Here is a 22609-nt window from a genome sequence, read left to right on the forward strand (position 1 = left end):
CTGCTTTCTTCCTGCCCTCTTTACTAATAAAAGTATTTTGGTCCCTTTACTCCTTAAGACAACTGAATTTACTGGAAATCCTCAGTAGGAAATTTGATTCCCTTTGGTGCCTAGGATGGAGCAGAACAAGGCAGAATCATAGAATGCTTCAGCTTGGCAGGCATTTTGAAAGGTCATCTAGTCCAATTACAGTTCATCTAGTCCATAAGGTATTTAGATATGTATCTGAATCTCTTCAATATGCAAATGAAGCATGAAATATCTGTCCTTAAAGTGCTGCTGGCTGCTTTCCAGGGCAGATCATAAACGCTGCAAGAATCACCACTTGCATTAGGCTCAGAGAGGGCCTAAGCATAAATTCCTCTTTTTTTTTTTCCCAACCACATCCTGAAGGATTTTCATTGCTCCTTGCCTTCGCCTAATGGTGCCCCAGGCAACTTCCTTGTTACCTGACACTAAAGCAGTGATACAGTAGTTTCCATACTGCACCCTACTATTTCCTACTTCTGGTTTTGATCACTTCTGCAAAGACAGAAAAAAGGACAGACATAGCTGGCCAAAACTTCCTGTTCCTTAAGAGTGTCACCTCAGATTTGTGTTTAGAATTTGGTAGGAAGCTGCATCTGTTGACCTCCTTTGTTACAGCATGAACATGGCAACCTTCAATATACAGATTCTGGCTCAACCCTGATGTTTTGTTGGGTTTTTAATGATCTCCTGAGAAGAGCACTTTTCTAGAGTGCAGCTGAATATCCTGACTGTGTTGAGTGTGCTAGATGATACTTTTAGTGTTTTGGCTTTTAGACTTGAACAAGTTTTAAGGCAAGATGGGATCAATTTGATCATCTCCTCTGAGTGCTGTAAAATCTGTCTCTTCAAGATGAAATCCTTACCCGTAAGTACAAGTCATACTCCCAAAAAAGTCATGGAAAAGCCAGATGGCATCAGGCAGATGAGTCTGGGAATTGTTGACTGCTAAGTGACTGAAGTGACACGTTAACCACCAATTCCTGCAGTTCATACTTGATGTTGAGCCTCATTTTTTGTCCAGTTCTCTCCCTGGGAATGTCACATGGAAATATGTAATGTCTTGCACGAGTGAAATTTTGGGCTCTGACTCGTGGTCTCTGGCAATGACTGTTGCAGTGATGTTAACAAGTGCTTTTCCCCCACCATCTCTACTCCTCCTTAGTTAAAATGTGTGTTGCACAGGGACTGGAAAGAATCTCTCTGCATATAATTTAACATAAATATCAATGCTGCTTAACAGGCGTAGCTGGGAATAGGAACCTCCTCCTTTGCTGGGGCTGAACTAGGGGAAACGAGATCAGAGATTGCTTCAGAGCAGGAGCACAGTAACTAAAACAGACAAGACAGACTGGAATGATGTGTCAAAATGACTTGCCTGATGTCACATCGCAGCTCAGTGACAGAGCTGGGACCGCAGCTGTGACAAGCCATGGGCCTATTTGGCCTTATCTGGGGAATAAGGGGAAGGAAAACAAACCTGGTTTTTATGGAGCATGGTGTGCAAGGGGAAAGGAAACAAAACTGGTTTTTATGGAGCTGTTTCATACAGTCAGTGAAAAACACAATTTATTCCTTCTAATAAACTCAAGCAGTATTCCTAACACTGTTTTAATTTTACAACTTGAAAATATTTTAAATCTAGATTTTTTTTGCCTTAAAACTGAGCCAGTTTCCCTTTCTTAGAGTGGCACCAAAATTTAGGGGATTTTGTTGTTGTTGAAATGTTGATGTTTTAATCTTTATCTTGTATTCAACTTCTCCATGGAAAAAAAAACCAACAACAGTTCCAAAAATGCAGAGGAAAACAAGCCCTTAAGTTCTAGCTGTAAGACCTCTTGCACTCGAGTTTCAGTAACTGTGAGATGAGTAGAATCATCTCTACCAGATATATTGGTGCTTTTTAATAAGGAAGAAGAAACTGCAAGTGGGCTGAATCCTCATGAAACTTGCAGGCACCTTTAAAGAATCACGTTTATTTGAATGAAGGAGCTTGAGCTACTGCTGAGCTTAGACTGCAGGTGTTCACACTGCGAGGCACTTGCTCGAACGTTCATCCTTACCTCTGCTGGGAGGAAGCAGAGATAAGAGCTAAGTTTCTTTAGAGGAGGATGACGCTTGAGCCCGCTGTGCGAGGGTCACAGCCGCAGCCCTGGACTTGTGCGGAGCTGCGTGCCCTGTGGACTGTACCAATGGGCTAGAGCCTGTGGACGTCCTCGCTCTCATGTCCTACTCCAGAGGAGAGCCCAGCTGGGGAAGAAGAGGCTGGAGGAGGGTCCTGAGGCACACCTGCAGATTTTTCTCTTGCTAAGAAAATTGAACAGACCATGCAGACTGGCCAGGCAAGGCTGTCCATCAGATGAGGCTGACGGCCCTCGTCTGGCTGAGCACACAGGCGGCTGCTTGCTATCCCGCTTGTGCCCACGAAGTTGGCTGCCGAGCCTGTGTTTCTAAAGACTTGCGGCCGTACATCCTGGAAGAGCGGAGGCCACCTATTCCCAGCCAAGCTCGGAGAGGGGCTTCCTTCTGCCTCAGCCCCGGACACGTTGCCTCGACAGGACGAACCGCTTCGCCTCCAGTCCGGGCTCGCCGTCTGCGGAGCGCGGTAAGCCTGCCCTCGGCGGCCCCTAGCAGGGTCGGGCAGCCAGGAGGGCAGGGCCTGGCCTGGGGCAGGGCGCGAACCGCTGTGGCCACCCCCCGCCCCTGCGCCGGCTCCGTGCCGCGGGCCCCGGGCGGAGCGGCCCCTGCTCCTGCTCCGCGGCCAATGAGCAGGGAGGCAGGGGCCGAGCCGGCCTAGCTATAAGAGCCGTGGAGGCGGCAGTTCCCCAGCCGGGCCGTCGGGCGGGAGCTGCGTTTCCTCCTCGCGGGAAGGACTGTGTGGCGCGACCATGTGCGGTGAGTGAGGGAGCCGCGGCTGCCACCGAGCCCGCCGCAGACCTTCGCCTTCCGGGCAGGTCGGAGCGGGGGGGAAGCTCCCCCGGCCGCGGCGGTGGTCGCTGGTAGGAGCGAAGCGCTGGCGGAGAAACCCGGCTCCCTCCGCCCCTTCCGTCGGGGTGCGGGAGAAGGGCTGCTTTGTCCCTGGGGCTGTCCTGCTGTGACAGCCGGTCCTGGGCTTGCGCTGCCCCCTGCAGCGGGTTCCTTCGGGACTGGCCCTTCTGCATCCATTTTGTGGGATGGGGAGAGAGAACGGCAGGCTCTTGCCGGGGGTGGCAGGTAAAGATAGAGCTCCGTCTGCCTTCTCCTCCTCCCAGGAAGAGGAGAGTGCCTTTCTGTGCCCCACAGCCGTGTCCGACGGCTGGTACCTCAGTCTTGTGGTCGGAAAACGTCCCGTTCCCAGCTCCCGGCTGCTCTGGGGGCATCTTGACTGCTCTGTTAACCTTGCTACTCCTGGTCCAGGCGCCTCCGTGCATCGCACTGGGTGATGCACCGGCTTCTGGATGCGCTTGGCTCTTTCCTAATCCGGGACTAGCGATTAGCTGTGACTCACTTCCTAGCTGTGATAGGAAGAGTGTGTGGTTTTCAAACAAAGGCTGTGAAGGAGCCTAATTCTTATTTGATGTGAGTTTAATCACCTTTCTTTAATAAAGGTGATGCGGTGAAGATAATGCCTCCATCGGGTGTACAATTGCTTAGATTAGTTTTGGATCAGATTAAAATCAAAGTGTGCGTTCAGAAGCGGCTAATAAAATGTGGTTTATTTATGGAGGAAATTTTAGTGACACTTTAGCTATCCCTTTGCTGAAACCTCCTCTCAGGTCTGGAAGGATATTTTCGTTGAAACTAGGAAAATTCACACTTGTACTTCTTAGCCATCGTGAACAAAACCTCTTTTGTAAGATGCAGACTGGAAGTGAGTTGAGCTGCAGCTCCCGAAAGCGTGCTTTCTGAGCTAGGTTATCTTTTTCCCTGCCTCCACATCGTCTTTAATTGTCACCTTGGGAAGAGCACAGAGTCCGGTAAGCGTCTGTCATTTGAATGGAAACATGAGGCAATACAGTTTGGAGCTACTACGTGACACAGGTCACTATCAATGAGGCAACCCCGGTGTCTTCTTAACACAGCCCCTTCAGGTGACAGACTTGACTCAGTGCCTAAGCAAACCAAAGGTACTGGTGGCAAGCACTGAACAGTGAGACGTGTAATGTTAATAGAGAGCCTTAGCATATCTGGGCTGTATATTGATTGGGAAATGAGGGTGTTAACAGTGTTACATGAGTTTGGTAGAACAGCTAGCTTGGGGTGGAGTAACTGACTCAGTATGGAATGGCACAGAGCAGCAATTCATGAAGTGCAGCGAGAGTAGTGCTGGTTTCCTTCCTATCAACACTTTGGAGGCCTTTTATAGAATAAAATAGAAGACATTCATTACCGTGAAAAGGCATCACATATCTTCCTCACTGTACTGATCTGCTCTAGGAAGTGCAGGAGCTCTTCAGGTTGCAACCAATGGTTTCCAAATTATTTTCTATATATTTTTTTAATATTATTTTTTGCATATTTTTCCAGCTCTAAGTGTTGAACACATGTCCTGTTATGTTTTCTCTGAGTTCAGGTAGCACATGAAGGTTTAAACCCATTGTTGTCTGGTTTTGCAAATACAGAGGTCATTAAATACTGCTTGAAACATGCTCTTTGGGAGTTGAGATGTTACCACTTACATATAAGGAGATAGCATAGCAAAAGTGTGCAGGTTTAAAAACCAGGCAAGGAGGCAGTAGAGCAAAAGTATGCTGGCTTAAAAACCGGGCAAGATGCTCTTAAACGGCTCACCTACTTAATTTAAATCAAAATTAGTCTCACAGGATGTGAAGTTAAGACTGACTTTTGTGAAGCTTCGTTTCTGGCATCAGCAATGCACTTACCCCAGCAGAGGCATCCTTGTAGTGACAATAAGAAATGCTTAATTTTGTGCAAAGTTCAAGCATAGGCTGCCCCCTTCTTGATTTTGGTGAAGTCTTGCAATTACAAGAGTCCTTGTGGATTTTTTTTTTTTCCCCCCCAAACCCAAAAATGCTCAAAGAGCTTTCCCTGGGTTTGGTCTGCTTGCAATCCTGAAAATGCAAGGGGAAAGTCTGACTTCATCTGCATGTGAAGGGAGAGCCTTGCTTCCAGTCTCTGCACCTGACTGAAATTGCTTTAGTAATTAACCACTTTCTGTTTGAGCACCTGACTCTAAAAATAAGCCATGTAGATTGACCTGCCTTATGCTTTTTTATGCTAACTCTGTAATTATGGAAAATTATCAACTAGATTCAGCATTTGGCTCAAGAGAGCAATGCCCTGCTATAACACTTTAAATACTTTCACTGGATTCTATGTTCGTATGACTTAGGGAGGTATGTCACTGGTTATGTTGTATTGGTAAATAAAGTTTGCCATCCCCAGCACAACACATACCACATCAGTATTACATTAGCTTAGAGAGCACTTGGAGTCTTCATTGGGCAGGAGAGATGCAAGCTCTGGAATCAGGATCTGATGGCTTGGGGAGGCCATTGTAACGTAACATGTGAACGCCACACAACCCTCTTATCACGAGTGTGATTCAACTAAGATTCAGTCATACTGGGTTGCTTCCAGAAGGAGTGAAGCCACAAGTAGTCATTATCAAAAGTTGTTTCTGCAGGAGTTGAGCAATGTGCTTTAAGTCCAGCCAGGATAATGACTGAGTAGGAAAGAAAATATGTAAGTAGGTAAAACATGAAACAGAAGAGTACTAAGAGAAAGGGTTTAGAATATATTCCTTGACAAATCAGCTGCAGCTATTGCTTTCTAAATGGCCTCTGGTGACTTCTCTGCCTTCTAATCCACGCGTGGAGGCACAGCTACAGTTCCCTAGAAACAAGAAGCTTTTGAACAATTGCAGCACACTAGCAGCATTGTAAGGATGGTCCCGAAGGAGTCTGCATAGTCAAAGATGGAACATAAAGGCTGATGTGTCCTAAATACATTGTGAAATCTGGCCCAGAAAGTAGAGCTGGATCTCAAATGAGGTGTGTAGCAATGTTTTGGAATGATGTTGAGAAATTTGTATTGAAGAAATTGAAGAATGCTGCTTTGGAGGTTCGTGGTTAGTGCCAGGGAACGGTAAGTATCTGTCTGGAAAAATGATCAGCGAGCACCCAGTCTAAAGTGACTGACTGTATACAACCAGAGGCATTATTTTTCAAAGCTCCCATGAAAAACAGCATTTAGCTGTTCAAATTCCCAAATACCTCTTCAAATGCAACCATTGTCTTAATATCTCCGTTAATGTTGGACACTCTAGATATAATTAGGCTGGGCTCCTCGTAAATCTCCCTTCTGTAGCTGAAAAGCATTTTCCACCCTTTAATCCTTCCAAGACAAATTCAGAGAGCAGTGCAATAGCCTGCAGTAGTCTCTTGTCTCACTGACGAATCAACAGTATTAATGGCTTAAAACCCGCGGAGTGACTGAATTCACAGCAATATTTATAGAGGAGATTTATTAGTGTGTCATTATAACAGCCTCTTCACTACAGCCATTTACAGTTCACAAGCCTTAATTGAAGGGGAAGAGGGTGTTAAATTTCAAACAAAGGCTTTCTCTGACTTACTTGTCTGAACTGCTTATCTCTTGAGTTCTTAAAGTGTGGTGGTTTTGTTGGGTTTTTGGGTTTGGGTTTTTTTTTGCTAACTGTTGTCTCCAGTCCTGACTTTCTGCTTGGGTTGCAACAGTGAAATGAGATATTTCCATTTTATTGGGGTACAGATTTGCCAAGATTTAATGTTTTGGTTGAAGGCAAGGGCTAAACTCTCCTCATAAATACAGAAGTCCCAGGAAGAGCAAGATCAGAGAAAAGAAATGGTTGTGGCTTTCTTCTGTAAGTGGCCTTTTTATTCTACCTTTTCTAAAGATAAAACACCTCCTCCCAAACTCCTAATGAAAAAAATGCTTGTGTGCCTTCAAAAAATGGTGTGAGGTTGGCTGGGGGGGAAACCAACCCCCAAACTGAAAAAGCCAGTTCTTGGTTAATGACTGGCCTATTCAAGAGAAGAGGTATCAGACTTGCAGACTCTTCCAGGCTCTGTTTGCTGAGTGGGCAAGGAATGAGTTCATGTCTTTCCTTGTGATGCCTCTGTAAGAGTTGACCCGAGTAACCCAGGGCAAGCAAACGGATCTTATGTCCCTGTTGAGTTGGATTTGGCAGGCAGCATTGTGTTGAGGCAGTGCAAAGGGATGATTGCTTGGTTTTTGGGTGACCCTGCTTTTGTATCTTCTGTTTCTTTCCTTTGTTGTCCCATCCTTTTGACTTCTGCCCTTTCTTTATGTGTTCTTCTCTGTTCCCTTCCTGCTGAAGTGACTGTTGTATACAGGATTAAGCTGGAGCCTTTCAGAAATAGATGTTGTGCCTAGTACCTACCCATGGGTATTTAAGGCCGTGACTTTGATTACAAAAGTCTCCTTGTGTTAGTACTGGTGAATATATTCCTTCTTTGAATGTCTGGATGTGAAATAGATCACAGTGTTCCAGTTTTCAGCTGTGGTTTTCATGAAAAGTAGAAATTTTTTAACCTCTCTCAACTGTTTAACTGTTGGTGGGTAACATGAGGAGAGGAAAACTGGCCAGGAAGGTGGCTGTGTTACACGGTGAAAATGAAGGTCCTGATTCCTTTATTATTGGAACTCTTTCCATTTCAAAAACTTATTAGAAATTAATGGGAGGTTGGATTCTCCTGGGACCTCTCTGTCATCCTTGTTTTAAAGGGTTTTAAATTAAGCCTAAAGGGATCCAAACTCTGAAAACAAACTTTGTTTCTTTTTTTTTCCCCCCCTTCTCTCTTTAAACAGGAATTTTTGCTTATCTAAACTACAGAGTGCCTCGGACTCGGAAGGAAATATTTGAGACCCTGATAAAAGGATTGCAGAGACTGGAATACAGAGGATATGACTCTGCAGGTATGTAAACTAACCCAGCAAATTCATTTTAGCAACCAATGGCTACTTATGTGACTCTCTTTTTTTTGGGGTGCTTTCAAGTTCTTTGTGTTGGATTTACTTTTTTAATCCTGCATATTAAAAGATCAGGACTAATTACCTTGCTTCTTGGAGTTTCTTCTTCAGCTTTCCTCAGGACTCTGAATTGGGTGTTTACCTCTGTAATCAGATGGTGGTTGAGGTTCAGCACACATAAGCAAAGCAAACTGGGTGTGAGGAAGAAGACCTCCCCACAGGGTTGTGTAGTTTGTGCCTCAGCCTTTTTTAAGTATGGGAGTCCCAGGGAAAGTTTGGGGAGGCTTAAACCTGCCTTTCAATTTGAGTTGGCTTATTTCATTGGGAAAAAAATATATCAGTCTGTCATGACAGCTGAATTTGAGACAGCTTGTGTGTATTTTCATCTGTGCAGTGTGTACAGACTTCATCCAGTCTGATTTGAACACAGGTTTAGCAACAGACTTTAAGTATATCCTTTTGAAGGATAATGTACAAATAATAGTTTCCCTGGTGTGTGCTTGTCTGGTGTTTTTTTTTTCTTAGCCTTTTTTTTCCCCCCTCCAGTGTATTTCATGTTTTAAATAACATTGTGACTGTGTCCTGCCCTGTAGGAGTGGCAATCGACGGAAATAATAATGAGGATAAAGAAAGGTTCATCAAACTAGTTAAGAAAAGAGGAAAAGTAAAGGCCCTGGAAGAAGAGTTGTACAGTAAGTGTCTTAAAAATTACCATTTTACTTTGGTCTCCCAGTCAGACATCATTTGCATCTCAGCAGGAAGTGAAATCATGAAGTTACAGTTATGGTTTTGTACCAGAAATGCCTGCATTGTGTATTCCAAAGGCAGTCAAATTGTTTGTGGCCCCTCCAAAACTGCACTTGAGAAGCAAGCTGGCCTTTAGTTATAGTGTTGCGAGGCTATCACTCTACTCTCTCCTCTTCTGACTGCTGCTTTGTTCAGGACCTGGCCTGCCTTGGTGTTTCAGGCAGATGATTTCTGTTTGGTAGCTGAAACATTGAAGCATGGACTCTGCCAGAATTTACGACCATTTCAGCAGCTGGCTGTCATCACAGTCTGCTTTATGCAGTGCTTCCATCTGTGAAGAATTGAAGCTATGGTTTAATACTTTTACATTATAATCTGTAGTAACATGGGCTGTTATCCTTGCTGTTAGTATTGGCTGAAAATGGTCAGCTCTTGGCAAACAAAGTTTTAATCACAGCGGCTTGAACTATCTGAAGTGTAATGTCAAGAAAGCAAATGGTTTAAAAGCAAGCCAGAGGAGAACTTAGGGTTTTTTTTTCCCCTTTAGGAATTCTCTTAGTGTTTTACTAGTTGTGTGTGTGTGAGAGAGAGAGGAACTCAGCTTTAAATATTCAGTAAACTGAATTTCTTATGTGTAGAACAAGATGACCTGGATTCAAAAGCAGATTTTGAAACGCACTTTGGAATTGCTCATACACGCTGGGCGACCCATGGAGTTCCAAGTGCCATCAACAGTCACCCTCAGAGGTCTGATAAAAGTAATGGTATGTAATGGGCTGCCCAGGGAGGTGTTGGAGTCACCATCACTGGAAGTGTTTAAAAAGAGGCTGGATGGGGCACTTAGTACCGTGGTGTAGTTGATTAGATGGTGTCGGGTGATAGGTTGGGCTCGGTGATCTCCAAGGTCTTTTCCAACCTGGTTAATTCTGTATATATTCTGTATCATATGTATTCTGTAATCTCTGGAGCTGCAGGTGTTTGAAATGGTTCAATCCACACAGCACATGTGTTCTCTGCCCTTTCTGGTGTTTCAGTGTCTGTTGTATGTATCAGGGCTGAGCTGTTGCCTTTCTACTAAGGTTAGGCACTGCTGCAATTAAATAGCCTCTTCTGAGGCTAAAGTGACACCGCAAAAGGTTAATGAGTTCTGTGCATCAATATTGTCTGGGCTGGAAAAGAGACTTCATATTGCTTTTCACTTGAGATAGCTTGGTGCAATTCTACTGGGTGTAGTTTAAAACTGGCTTAATGATTTGGAATAACCTTTGTATGCCTTCAGAATTTGTAAGCTTCTGCTTTCAGCTGACCCCCTGTTGTGATAAGCCACTGTTCTGAAAGCTATAGCAGGTAGTTTCTAGTGTACTTTAAGCCTTTTCCCCCTCTACTTATGTGTTTTGAGTTAAATATCTTAATTTTTCATTGCTGACAGATATATTTGGGTTTTGTTTTCTTTTCAGAATTCGTTGTTATCCATAATGGAATCATCACAAATTATAAGGACCTGAGGAAATTTCTGGTGAGTCTTTGGCAACTTGATTCTCCAGCTAGAAAGTAAATGCTCCACTAGCTACCACCAGATCTTTCATGACTTTGTTGGAATCAGAATTTGAGTTTCTTGATGTCATCTGTAATGTAGTGGTGTGAAGGACTCTGGAGCTGGTGAAATGCAATTTGTGCTTGTAACCCTACATGCACAGTACTTACAAGTACAGTAGCAATTTGCACTCAGACTCTTTGAGAGGCTCTGTGGAATGGGCTCCATCCTGCCTCTCTTTGCTTGACATGCTTAGCAAGACTTACTACCTGACTTACTACAGCATTTCATAGTATCAGTCAGGGTTGGAAGGGACCACAAGGATCATCTAGGTCCAAACCCCTGCCATGGGCAGGGACACCCCACACTAGATCAGGCTGGACAGATCCTCGTCCAGCCTGGTCTTAAACACCTCCAGGGACGGGGCCTCAACCACCTCCCTGGACAACCCATTCCAGGGCTCTCATGGTGAAGAACCTCCTCCTCACATCCAGCCTGAATCTCCCCACCTCCAACTTCATTTCCCAAGGAGTAGCTATGCCAGCATAAGTCTTTATACATTGTCCATCGAGGTCTATAGCCACTAGCCCACTGCAGTGCTTTCAAGCAGCCTCTTACTGTGCAGTTTCTGGTGGGAGGCAGCTGAGAGGCTCTTCAGTGTTTCTTGCCTGAGGATGAAAACACTTTTTTCTCTTTGATATGACATTTCAGGAGAGCAAAGGCTATGAGTTTGAATCTGAAACAGATACAGAAACCATCCCCAAGCTGATCAAATACATGTATGACAACAGAGAGAGTGAGGACACCAGTTTTTCAGCCCTGGTAGAAAGAGTTATCCAACAGTTGGTAAGTGGGAAGTTCTTTTTTATGTTCCACAGAATAAGCTGTTTGTGGAATTCCTGAGTATTTTGCATTTATGCTTTTAGATCCTCTGCAGGAGTCCTTAGAAGGTGCTGCAAGTAATGCTTTTTGGCTTCTAAACAATGCTTAGTAGACCAAGAAATGAGATTAAAATTTTGAGAGCTTCAAAGGCTTTTCAATGGTAAATCTTCAAATTGCATTAGCAGAGGGGTTGGTTTGGTTTTCCTGCCGGTTTGGGGTTTGGTTTTCATGTTGGTTTGGTTTTTAGCAAGAGGTTATCACAAATTTTAAATGAAGCAGCTTAATCCAAAAATAAATAACAATAGGAGCCTCTTGCAGCTGAAATCTCTCATAAAGGCCAGAGTGTTCTTAAGGGCTATTCTGATCATGTTAAAACACTGCTGTGATTCAAGTGTGTCTCCTAATATGCCTCCAGTCCCCAGTTTGGAGATAGCTCTTACAAGCTGTACTGCTTCATGGCGTAGCTGGCTTCCAAACTGGGAAGTGGGAATCTGCTGTTACTTAGTATGTGAATGCTTAAAAATGTTGATAGATGCCTTGCAAACTTGGAGAAAGCTTGCTTTGTTTCCTCCCCCAGTCTCCAGGCAGATGTTTTCCCTCCCCTTCCTGCTGTTTCTTACACTCTTTTCACCTCCCCTTTCTCCTCTCTAAAGCAGCTTTATAGGATTCCCCTAGAGCAGGGCTGACAGTAAAGGCCTGTGTGGGTCAAGAGGGAATAGTGGTGTGGCCACCTAGAGATCAAGGGTGACTTCACCTGGCTTCAGAACCAGGGCAGAGTAGTCTGACTAGTGTCCCTGCCAGGGGAGTCAATGCTACCATCTCTCTTCTGTTTCCAAGGTGGGGGAGCTTTTGTTTCTGCTCTTGGAGTATTCAGCTTTTTACAAGCTGTGTTACTACTACAGAGCGGTTGGTTGTGTCTGCCTGGTTTTGTTCTTGCATTGTGGATTTGTGGGGAGTTTTTTTTTGGTGGAGAGTTTTGGTTTTGTTTGGTTGCTTGCTTGTCTTTTTTTTTTCCTAAATACATCAGAAAGACTTTGCTGCTCAAACTAGAATTAGTAACACCAAAACTTTAGCTGAAAATGCAACTCTGTGCGCAACTTTTATTAAAAGCCTTACTAAAAGTGAAGGTCTTCATCTTTATGTTGAGTAAGCTCTCAGAGAGAGATCTTTTTTAACCCTTGCATTGTTGCTTTTATAAATAAAGAGAGGCTGAGTGCTGACTTCCTGAGCTTTCAGCTGTTGCACTGTTACATGCATGTTAGCTAGTTCTGCCTCATGGCCAATTCCTTTAAAGGTGCAGTCTGCCCTCCAGGAAGAGATTCCTGATAGTAGTAAAGTGCTTTCCTTCACAGCCTCCTCAGGAAGAGGGGCCCCAGTTTAATGAGATGCAACTCATTGAGATAAGTCCTTTAGGATTTCTTTCTTTTCTCTTCTGTTTGCATGGTTCCCAGGAAGGTGCTTTTGCATTGGTTTTCAAGAGCATCCATTACCCAGGTGAAGCTGTTGCTACCAGGTTAGTAAAAGTCTGTTTTATATATAATTCATTCTTTTCTAAGTTGGGGGGAAAAAAAAAGGCAGCTAAAATCTGTAGTAGCAACTCTTCCCCTACAAATATCTCTTAAAAAGATAGTAGAATACTGATGTTCAAAGTGCTTAATTAACCACAGCTCAGAAGGTAGATAGCTGCACTAGTGGAGTCCTTTGTGAAGTGCAGTAAAGCTCCACAAATGTAGTTTGAGCTGTACTGACTGCAGGTCCTGTAATTTCCAGAGGCTTGTGTTGTTTCTCCATGATCCTTAGCTTGAATCAATTTCCTGTGACTTACTCACTTTTTGAGGATGCAAAAGCAGCAGTGAAAAGTAATCAGATGATGTTTGCTTGCTTCATGCAAATACACTTCTGGTTGGAGATCATCCGTATACCTTGAGAAGAAGGTACCACTGACAAACTCATAACTTGTCCTTGTAGAATAGAGTTGCTAGGGTTGGAAGGGACCTCAAGGATCATCCAGTTCCAACCCCCCTGCCATGGGCAGGGACAGTTCACACTAGATCAGGTTGCTCAGAGCCACATCCAGCTTGGCCTTAAAATCCCCCAGGGATGAAGCTTCCACCACCTCCCTGGGCAGCCTGTGCCAGTGTCTCACCAACCTCACATCCAATCTGAATCTACCCACTTCGAGTTTTGCTCCATTCCCCTCAGCCCTATCACTCCCTGAAACCCTAAAATGTCTGTCACAGGGTGTCAACAAAAAAGCTCAGTGTATCTCCTGCTTCTAAAATTGTATTAAGTGTGTGCTAACACTGCTCCTGTATCAAAAAGGGGAGGGGAAAAATGGTTCAGTTTTACTTCACATCAAATAAAGACTGAGCTGAGTGTGTTCAGGCTGGCTAAAATGGCATCACATCAGTAGGTTCTACAAATAGTGTTCTATAGCTGTCATGGCATTTATGAGTTTCTCCTGTAAAGTTCTGCTTTTATTTATGACTTGGAAAACAACTTTCAGGAAATGCAAAGATATTAAAGCAGCAAGTGAAGTCACAGTGGGAATAAAGAATGTTTTATACTGCAACCAAAGAGCCCATTGCTTCTGAGGTCTAAGATGGGACTATATTAAAACTGTGAACAAGCCAGCTGTACTGTCACTAACTAGAGAACATCATCTGAAATGTGCTGTTCTATATGTGGTTCAGGTTTGGGTTTTTAGGAGTGAGAGGATTAAGAGAAGCTAAATTTGTAATCTGAGATGTTTGGGGGCTGTGAATGAGTCTTTTTTTTTTCCCCCCCCCCTTCTCTCATTTTTTCACCTGTGATATATATATTTAATAAGCTCTTCAGTGTTGCATGTAATACATCTAATTAAAAATGCTTGAAATACTGGACAATTTCAGAGGTGCAGTAGTGCTGGTTGACATTTCTGAATTCAAAAATGCTAAAGGTGGAACAGCATTTCAGTAGTAAAGAGCACTTGTAGTTTTCTAGCAGGGCAGCCCAGAACTGGCCACAGCACTCCAGATGTGGCCACTCCAGGGGTGCAGAGTAGAGGAGGGAGCAGGACCAGTTCTGAGCCCCTAAGTTTAAGAAGGACATTGAGACACTTGAACGTGTCCAGAGAAGGGCAACAAAACTGGGGAGGGGTCTGGAGCACAGCCCTGTGAGGAGAGGCTGAGGGAGCTGGGGTTGCTTAGCCTGGAGGAGAGGAGGCTCAGGGGAGGCCTTATTGCTGTCTAAAACTACCTGAAGGGAGGTTGTAGCCAGGTGGGGGTTGGTCTCTTCTTCCAGGCAACCAGCACCAGAACAAGAGGACACAGTCTAAAGCTGTGCCAGGGGAAGTTTAGGCTGGAGGTGAGGAGAAAGTTCTTCCCAGAGAGAGTTGTTAGCCATTGGAATGTGCTGCCCAGGGAGGTGGTGGAGTCCCCATCCCTGGAGGGGTTCAAGAGGGGATTGGATGTGGCAGTTGGTGCCATGGTTTAGTCAGGAGGTCTGTGGTGACAGGTTGGACTCGATGATCCTTGAGGTCTCTTCCAGCCTTGGTGATACTGTGATACTGCTGGCCCAGTTCAGAGGCAGACAAAGCTTTATTTAGAAACAATATTCACATTAATGCTTGTGCTAAGCTCTCTTGTGATTACTGGAAGGAAAACAACTAGTCCATGTATGTTTTCTTCTACCAGGGGTGTAGTTCAGGAGGAAAGAATCCCCAAGGCCTGTATTATCATATAATAATCTTTGTGAATCTTACAGAAACAAACCAGGCTTACATAACTCTTCCCATGTAATGGCTTTAGGATCAGGGCTGAGAAGGATCTTTCAGTTTGGGAAGCTAGACGGGGTATTGTCTCTTAATTTCACAGATGATTTCTGACTTCTTTGACTGTACCTTTTTCTTTATGCACTTGGATGTTTTCCCTTTGTAGGAGAGGGAGCCCTTTGCTCATTGGGGTTAGAAGCAAGTACAAGCTCTCCACTGACCAGATTCCTGTTTTATACAGAACATGTAAGTTGATAAATCCAGTTACATTCTTTTTAAGGACTAAAATGATTTGTTACTTCATGATTAGGTTAATTGCTCTTTTGTGCTATGAATCTACCAACTGGTGCCTCAAACAGCTACTTAGCTGGGGATATTTCTACTGTTGAATGCACACATCATGTAAAAGTCCCATCCCTCAAAATACTGCTGTGACTGGGATATCTTGAACCTGTAGAGGTCATAATATCTAACTTAAACAGATTTAGTTCTGCATTTTAAGTGTCTTATTGTTTTCATAGGCAACATTGAGAGTGTGAAGAACATGTGCAATTCACGAATGAAAAGGCTGGACAGCTCTACCTGCCTTCATGCTGTTGGGGATAAGGCAGTAGAATTCTTCTTTGCTTCAGATGCAAGGTGGTAAAAGTACTGAAATACTTCTCAAAACACTGGTTTTGTTTAGAAGGGAGGTAGTTCTGAAAATCTTATGCTGTCTTGCTGCTGTACAACTGGTTTGTTATAGAACAGCTTTGAATCCAGTTGGCTTCATAAAGCCCCCAGGCCAAGGTACTTGAAAAATCTGAAGGCTTGATATCAGTAGTTGAGCTGCACACAAGTGCAGTATCTGCCAGTTGCTAACCTCTGTGTAAAATACTTCCAGTGCAGATGGGTACAGACACACACTATCAGCCAAGGCTGATAGCCTATCGGTTAGTCTGGATTTTTATCTTCCAATTCATTTATTGGAGGAGAAATATTGGGGTTGGTCCAAACTTAGGAGGAATCTGGACATCAGAGATGCATTTACCTCAAAGATAATAGTTACCTTAGGAGTCCTGCCACTGGCAGGCAGGATTGGACCAGCAGGAGCTCGCTGATGAGAGGTGCTGTGGTTCCTGAGCCTTCTGCTTCAGGTTGCTGTGAGAATGCAAGAGGAGCAGCAGATGGAGCCATTTCCTTTAAGATGGCTCTGCCTGTCTTTATGTCCAAAAGGAAGATAGAAGTGGGGCTAGAAGTGTTTTTATGAATGCTGCTACCAATTCTTCCTGGCTCATGTTTGTGTTGTTTCTCCTTTTTCTGCAGTGCTATCATTGAGCACACCAACAGAGTGATTTTCTTAGAAGATGATGACATTGCAGCAGTAACTGATGGGAAGCTTTCGATTCACCGCCTCGAGCGTTCAGCCAGTGATGATCCTTCCCGGGCCATCCAAACCTTGCAGATGGAGTTGCAGCAAATCATGAAGGGTGGGTTGAAACGTCTGTAAACAAGTATCAACAAAGATGGATAGTTACTGACTGACTGACTGTGTAGCAGATAAGGCAGAAAACTGAATTTGTTGTAAAAATGACTTAATATTTTTAGGCTGTTTGTACTGGGAGCTTACAATTCCAAGCCTTAAGACCAAGGGAGGATGGGCAGTATGGGACCTTACCCAATTTTAGCCTTGGAAAAGTCCTAGATGCTTCTATTCATCTCAATGTTTAGTGGAAATACAACCAATGTTAACATGTTATTGTAGCTGTTGGCAAACTGACTAGAAACTAAGAAAGCTCAGGCTTGATGGAGCTCTAAGCAACTTGATGGAGCTGGAGATGTCCCTGGTTACTGCAGGACGAGATAACCTCGATATGTTCCTTCAAACCAGTGCATTCTATGAGTCTGTGGACTGAGATGGAATAGAGAAGTTTCCTTAAAAAGAATTCAGTTACCTTGTCAGTGTTGGGAAGTGAAACCAAACAAGTAGGGAGAGCTCCCAGTCCCTCCTTCCTTCTCACCAATTGCTAAGCTTTTGTTTAAGCTAACGCTAACACTAGCTTGCTAGCATGGGTCATCTTAGAAATCATCTCTCTGTAACTGTAATGGGCTTCAAGTAACAAACCTCAGCCTTACCATGTGGTGTTTTTCTAAACAGGTAACTTCAGTGCATTCATGCAAAAGGAAATTTTTGAACAACCAGAATCTGTTGTCAATACGATGAGGGGCAGGGTGAACTTTGAGAGCAGCACAGGTAACTCAGAAGAGGCATTCAAGCTGCACTAAGCCTGCAGAGGTTGAACATATTATTAGAAAATAAAATGCACCCCTGATACATGCTTCTGTTGCTTGCTTGTTTACAGTTTTGCTGGGGGGGCTGAAGGATCACCTGAAGGAAATCCGAAGATGCCGAAGACTGATCATTATTGGCTGCGGGACCAGTTACCACGCTGCAGTTGCTGTAGGTTCAGGCTTGGCTGAAATGCAAATACAGCTCTTAGTTGCTGAGGTTTTTAGTCAACAGCTCTCCATCTGCTTTTTCTTCCATATCTCAACCTTTTATTTAGTTCTGGTTCATGTCAGGTTCTTTATTAATGCTCCAATGCTAAATATTAACTTTATTCACCTTGGATTTTAAAACTGTTCAGCTGTAATTATCCATTTCTCTCTTTTTTGGTAATAAGGATCCATTTAGATTGATTTCTTAAAATGTCAAGGCTTTTTATGGGTGATGATGTTAACAGCTATTGTGTGCTGCTTGAATACAGACTCGACAAGTACTGGAAGAATTAACTGAGCTCCCAGTGATGGTGGAACTCGCTAGTGACTTCCTGGACAGAAACACACCTGTGTTCAGAGACGATGTGTGCTTCTTCATAAGTCAGTCAGGTGAGCTGCATTTGCTGTTTGTCTTCAGCTGAGTGAACACTGTAGGGAAATTTTTAAGAAGCCAATGTTTTATTACTTGGCAACATGCACAAAGGAGGATGATGGCTGCTGGACCAGATTTATCCTCAACTGAAATTTCTTTCAGACTTGATTCAGATGTATAAGACAACAAATGAGTGCTGAGAGCTTGTTTTCAGTTGCATTTTGCCCTGAGTGGTGATGCGGTTCTCGTGTGGAATGTTAACGCTTTTCAGCAATCATTACTCTCCTCTGTCATCCTCAAATCAAGGTGGAAATGTTTTCCAGGTGAAACTGCAGATACACTCATGGCCTTGAGGTACTGTAAAGAGCGTCGTGCTCTGACGGTTGGCATCACAAACACGGTGGGAAGCTCAATATCCAGGGAGACTGACTGCGGGGTACATATCAATGCAGGACCCGAGATAGGTGTGGCAAGCACAAAGGTAATTTGCCCTTCAGTGTTTGACTTTTGTACTTCAGCCTTGTGGAATCCAATTACAATTTTAATTGTAGCACTTCAAACTGAGATCATCCTCGGTGCAGACTTAACTGCTAAATGTTTTGGTTTGTCTGCAGGCTTATACCAGCCAATTTGTGTCTCTTGTGATGTTTGGCCTAATGATGTCTGAAGACCGAATTTCCTTGCAGAAGAGGAGACAGGAAATCATTAGTGGACTAAAATCATTGCCAGGTAGATTGATATTTTGGGTGTGAGGAGGGACAGGGGATGTTAGTTAATGGGCAATATAAAATACTACTGGGGGATGTCTCTTTCTCATTTAAATCTCACTCTTTTCCTCCTCCTGAAAGGTACACAATCAAATAAAAAGGGACTATTAGTTTCTGCACTAATTGCCAATTTTACAAACACCCTTCCAAGAAACTTGGCAGGAAGACCAGAATTTTCCTGGGTTGGGTTTTCTAATTACAATAAGGTGTTTTTTATGAGAAATATTACTTGCTCTCCTAAGCTGATGGGTTGCAATTTTTAAAGCTTGAAATTTTAGGTAGAAGGAAACTAATTCAAGGTGACTTCAAAACAGATGTTCACATCTTCCTTTAGAAGTATAAATGGGATTTATGAGCACTTCTTAAGCCAATAGTTGCTTTAAGTTTGTTGCTGTAAATAAGGCTGGAGAGAAAATAACCTAAAACTGCAAAGATGCAAAGTCATAGTTGAATTATACTAAGTGTATTTGTTTAAATAGATCATTAGAACATCCTACTACAATTAAACAGTTCTTTCCAACTAAATTTTCTTTTCTAATCTGTGCTTTTTTTATGTGCCTCAATAGAGATGATTAAAGAAGTCTTGTCCTTGGATGAGAAGATACATGATTTGGCTCTTGAGCTGTACAAGCAAAGATCACTGCTGGTTATGGGACGTGGGTATAATTATGCCACTTGTCTGGAAGGAGCTCTGGTAGGAACCTTTCAAGATTGCTGGCTGTTATTTAAGATGAGCTGCTGGGGCTTTTCAAACATAGCTTGTTTCTAACATTTCATTACAGCTTAATTCTGCTGCAGCAAAACTGCTATCTATAACCAAGTGTTTAGTCGAGTTGGATTGAATGCATACATGAAGTGAGCATGGATATGATGTGGGCTTCCTGTTTCTTTCACATAATAAATGGATCACTTAATGGCTGTTTTTAAAAAAGATAATAAAATCCTGATCCATTTGAAAATGTCAGAAAAACACAGTGGTGCTGATGTTCAGATGAGATGCTTACATGGGAAAGCCACAAATCAGTGTTAGAAACGTTCTGCTGGAATGGAGACATCCTTTCCTCACAGAAGTTTGCACTATTAAGGGTACACTCCATTAGCCAAGGTGGTGTTGAGTGTTCAGTTCTTAAAGTTCCTGTTGATTACTCCACTTCTTGATCTGCAAATGTATGTGCAGAGGTAGCTCTGCTTCTGTCAGAAGCCTGTTAGAAATCCCAGCAGGCAAGCCTGTCTGTTTTCACTATTAACTGATCTTTGAAAATACCAACTTGATGCCATATGTCTGTTTTTAAGTGGCAGATGTACAGCCTTGGTGTTTTTCTTCTTGTGGCTTTTATTTCTCATCTGATTTACTAGTAACTTGATGATACTTGCTTTTTTTCCCCCCAGAAAATAAAAGAAATCACTTATATGCACTCTGAAGGTATCCTGGCTGGTGAGCTGAAACACGGGCCATTAGCCTTAATAGATAAACAAATGCCTGTTATCATGGTGATAATGAAGGATCCTTGCTTCACCAAGTGCCAGAATGCTCTGCAACAGGTCACTGCTCGACAGGTAAACTCTTTAAGCCATGCAGTGTCACAGGAGAAGAGATTGGGCATACTGTATTGCTGCTGCTTGTGCACCAGAAAAAGGATGTGTTGATGGTTGTTGATGGTTATACATAAGATGCTCTATCTGCATTGTAGGTTGTCAGTGCAGGTTAACACCAGTATTGAAAACTGGTTGCATGTGGGTCATTTGTTTGTGGTTTAGTTTGTTGTAAAGGAAATGAATTATGTTAAACTGGAAGGTGAAAATCTTAGTCTTATGAAGTGAATGATAAAAGTCATTACACAAGACTGGTACTGCCTTTGTTAGCTACCTGGGTGTCTTCAAACATGCCATGAAGCCATATTTCAGAGCAGTTCTAAACCAGCTCTTCATGTAACACTGCAACATCTTTATTTTTCAGGGTCGTCCAATCATTCTGTGTTCTAAAGAAGACACAGAAAGCTCAAAATTTGCCTACAAAACCATTGAGCTGCCTCATACAGTTGACTGCCTTCAAGGAGTCTTGAGTGTTATTCCTCTCCAGTTGCTCTCGTTCCACCTGGCTGTTCTCAGAGGATATGATGTAAGTGCTTGCTTTATTTAGCACTCCCAATTAGTGCAATTTTGAACTTCCCCCTGCCAGTATGGAGCATGGTACCCAGTTGTGGCATACCTAACAATGAACTGTTGATAATAGTGGAGTTTACAGTGACTGTGGAAGTAAAGGTGGCACTTCAGTGCCAATTCTTCATCTGCTTTTTTGTGTTTGTTTGGGGTATTTTATTAGCCTTCTAAAAAGTTACGACAATCATTTGCTTAGTTCAGTTGCTGAGGAGTGCAGCTAGGACTTTGAAAAAGAGAACTAAACATAATAATGTGATATTGCTCTTTAACCTAAACTAGCTGAGTGCTTTGCACAGCTCACTTTGCTTACGCTGGCTCGGTGTGTTCACTTTGATAATGATGACTGCTTTGGGAAGGGATCTTGTGCAAAACAAATAGGTATTTGTCAGGAGTGTTTTGGAAGCAAGGCTGAATTCAATGGTGAGTCATTATCTGCAGTCTCTCGTGTGCATTTATGTGTCTAGAATAAAGCAGAACTCATTGGGATGCCTTAAAAAAGCACAGTAAATGAACTGTCAAATGCAGCATGTCACTATTACTCTGTCAGACACTGAAAGCCTGTCTTCTTCATTCTAGGTGGACTTTCCAAGAAACTTGGCCAAATCTGTTACTGTAGAATAACAGCCCAGAACAGCTGCTGCTTTTTGTCACCAGACCTCTTGAGTTATACTTGCAGCAATGAGTTGTTCTGAATCGATAGGTACACGTTTTTTCTAAAGAGAATGACAGCGCTACCTGGAAAGTGTCAGAAGGATTTCTCTTGCAGCTTTAAAAGCTTTTGATGTGCCTTGTACCCAAGTGCTTTTGCTCACAGCAAATATTCCTCCAAGTCCTGAAATTGCCAAAGAAGATAAAAATTGTTTACACATGGTATACTGAATGAACTTTTCTACTGTGCAATATATATATATATACAGCTCTCTTCAGAGTAACTGTGAACATTTGGTTGTTTTTTTAGCCTACACTACTTAACTAGTTTTTAAAGATATAGTATTTATAACTACAACTGTATAGCTTTTTTTTTTAAGTTATTTTTTTTAGTACATGGCTTATCTGTAGCATTGGTAATGCTCAGAATGTAAATGCTGAGCACGTTGACACTTGTGTACAGATAGATGTTAGGGTTTTTTCCCTACTTCAGCCTCAAACTGGAAATTTGTTCTCCCTCCTCTTCCCCAGATTCCCTTTCCCCTCTTTGCATTTCTGTTTCATATTTAACCAATCATTTTCATAGCTCTTCTGTGGCTGTAAATTCCAAGCTATGTTTTAAATTTCTGCTTCCTTCAAGTGATTCTTGGAAAAGCCAGAGCAACATTTTGTTTTGTATGCCACCACAGCTCTTATTTGCATAACATGTACAGTGCAACAAAATAAGGGAACTGGATGTCTTTCAAGTGGTATTTCTGTATGAAGAGTGTACAATGAAATGACAATGCAATTAAAAGACTATATAATTCTTCTTGTTTTGTGGTTTGGGCTTTTTTTTGTTGTCACTGTTGTTCATCAGACCTCATCTTGGATCTGAACACAAGTACAACACTGCAGTACTCTGATACAATTACAAGAGGCAATGTTCTCCCTGGTTCTTGCCTAAATCCTGACATCAGAGTTCTTTCCTCTCTTTCTTGGCTTATTTCTTTCAGTGTCACACAGATCTCCCAGGTAGGCACACCTTACTTTGCCTTATCCAGCAGCTGTGTTTCAAAGCAATATGCCAGGTTTGGGGGGCTTGGTACCTGTCACCATTTTTCTGAAGCACTTGAGTACAGGAGAATTGAATTTGGTAATTGTTGGTCAGTGTTTCACCAGACAGGTACTGATAGAGCAGCATAACCTCTGATGGTAGCTCTTACTGTAGTTTACACCAGCTCTTGATTAAATCTTTATATTTTACTTTCTGCAGAGGTAGGTGAAGT

The 22609-nt window shown here is 42.9% G+C and overlaps 1 protein-coding gene across 1 annotated transcript; it reads left to right on the top strand.

Annotated features, from left to right (window-relative positions):
* Positions 1–2900: 2900 nt before the first annotated feature.
* GFPT2 (glutamine-fructose-6-phosphate transaminase 2) lies at positions 2901–22134 on the top strand. Its single transcript, XM_068162743.1, has 19 exons — positions 2901–2922; positions 7840–7947; positions 8595–8693; positions 9387–9512; positions 10206–10264; positions 10994–11128; positions 12616–12677; positions 15082–15161; positions 15437–15554; positions 16221–16384; positions 17053–17148; positions 17258–17355; positions 17663–17783; positions 18090–18247; positions 18381–18495; positions 19100–19227; positions 19923–20090; positions 20491–20652; positions 21270–22134. Exons 1-19 carry the CDS (start codon positions 2916–2918, stop codon positions 21312–21314), a joined length of 2049 nt encoding a protein of 682 aa, XP_068018844.1. The 5' UTR covers positions 2901–2915; the 3' UTR covers positions 21315–22134.
* The last annotated feature ends 475 nt before the right edge of the window (positions 22135–22609 follow it).

Source organism: Melanerpes formicivorus, unplaced genomic scaffold (assembly GCF_026170545.1).
Source record: "Melanerpes formicivorus ecotype bairdi unplaced genomic scaffold, bMelFor1.0.p_v2 SCAF_2, whole genome shotgun sequence".
NCBI lineage: Eukaryota > Metazoa > Chordata > Aves > Piciformes > Picidae > Melanerpes > Melanerpes formicivorus.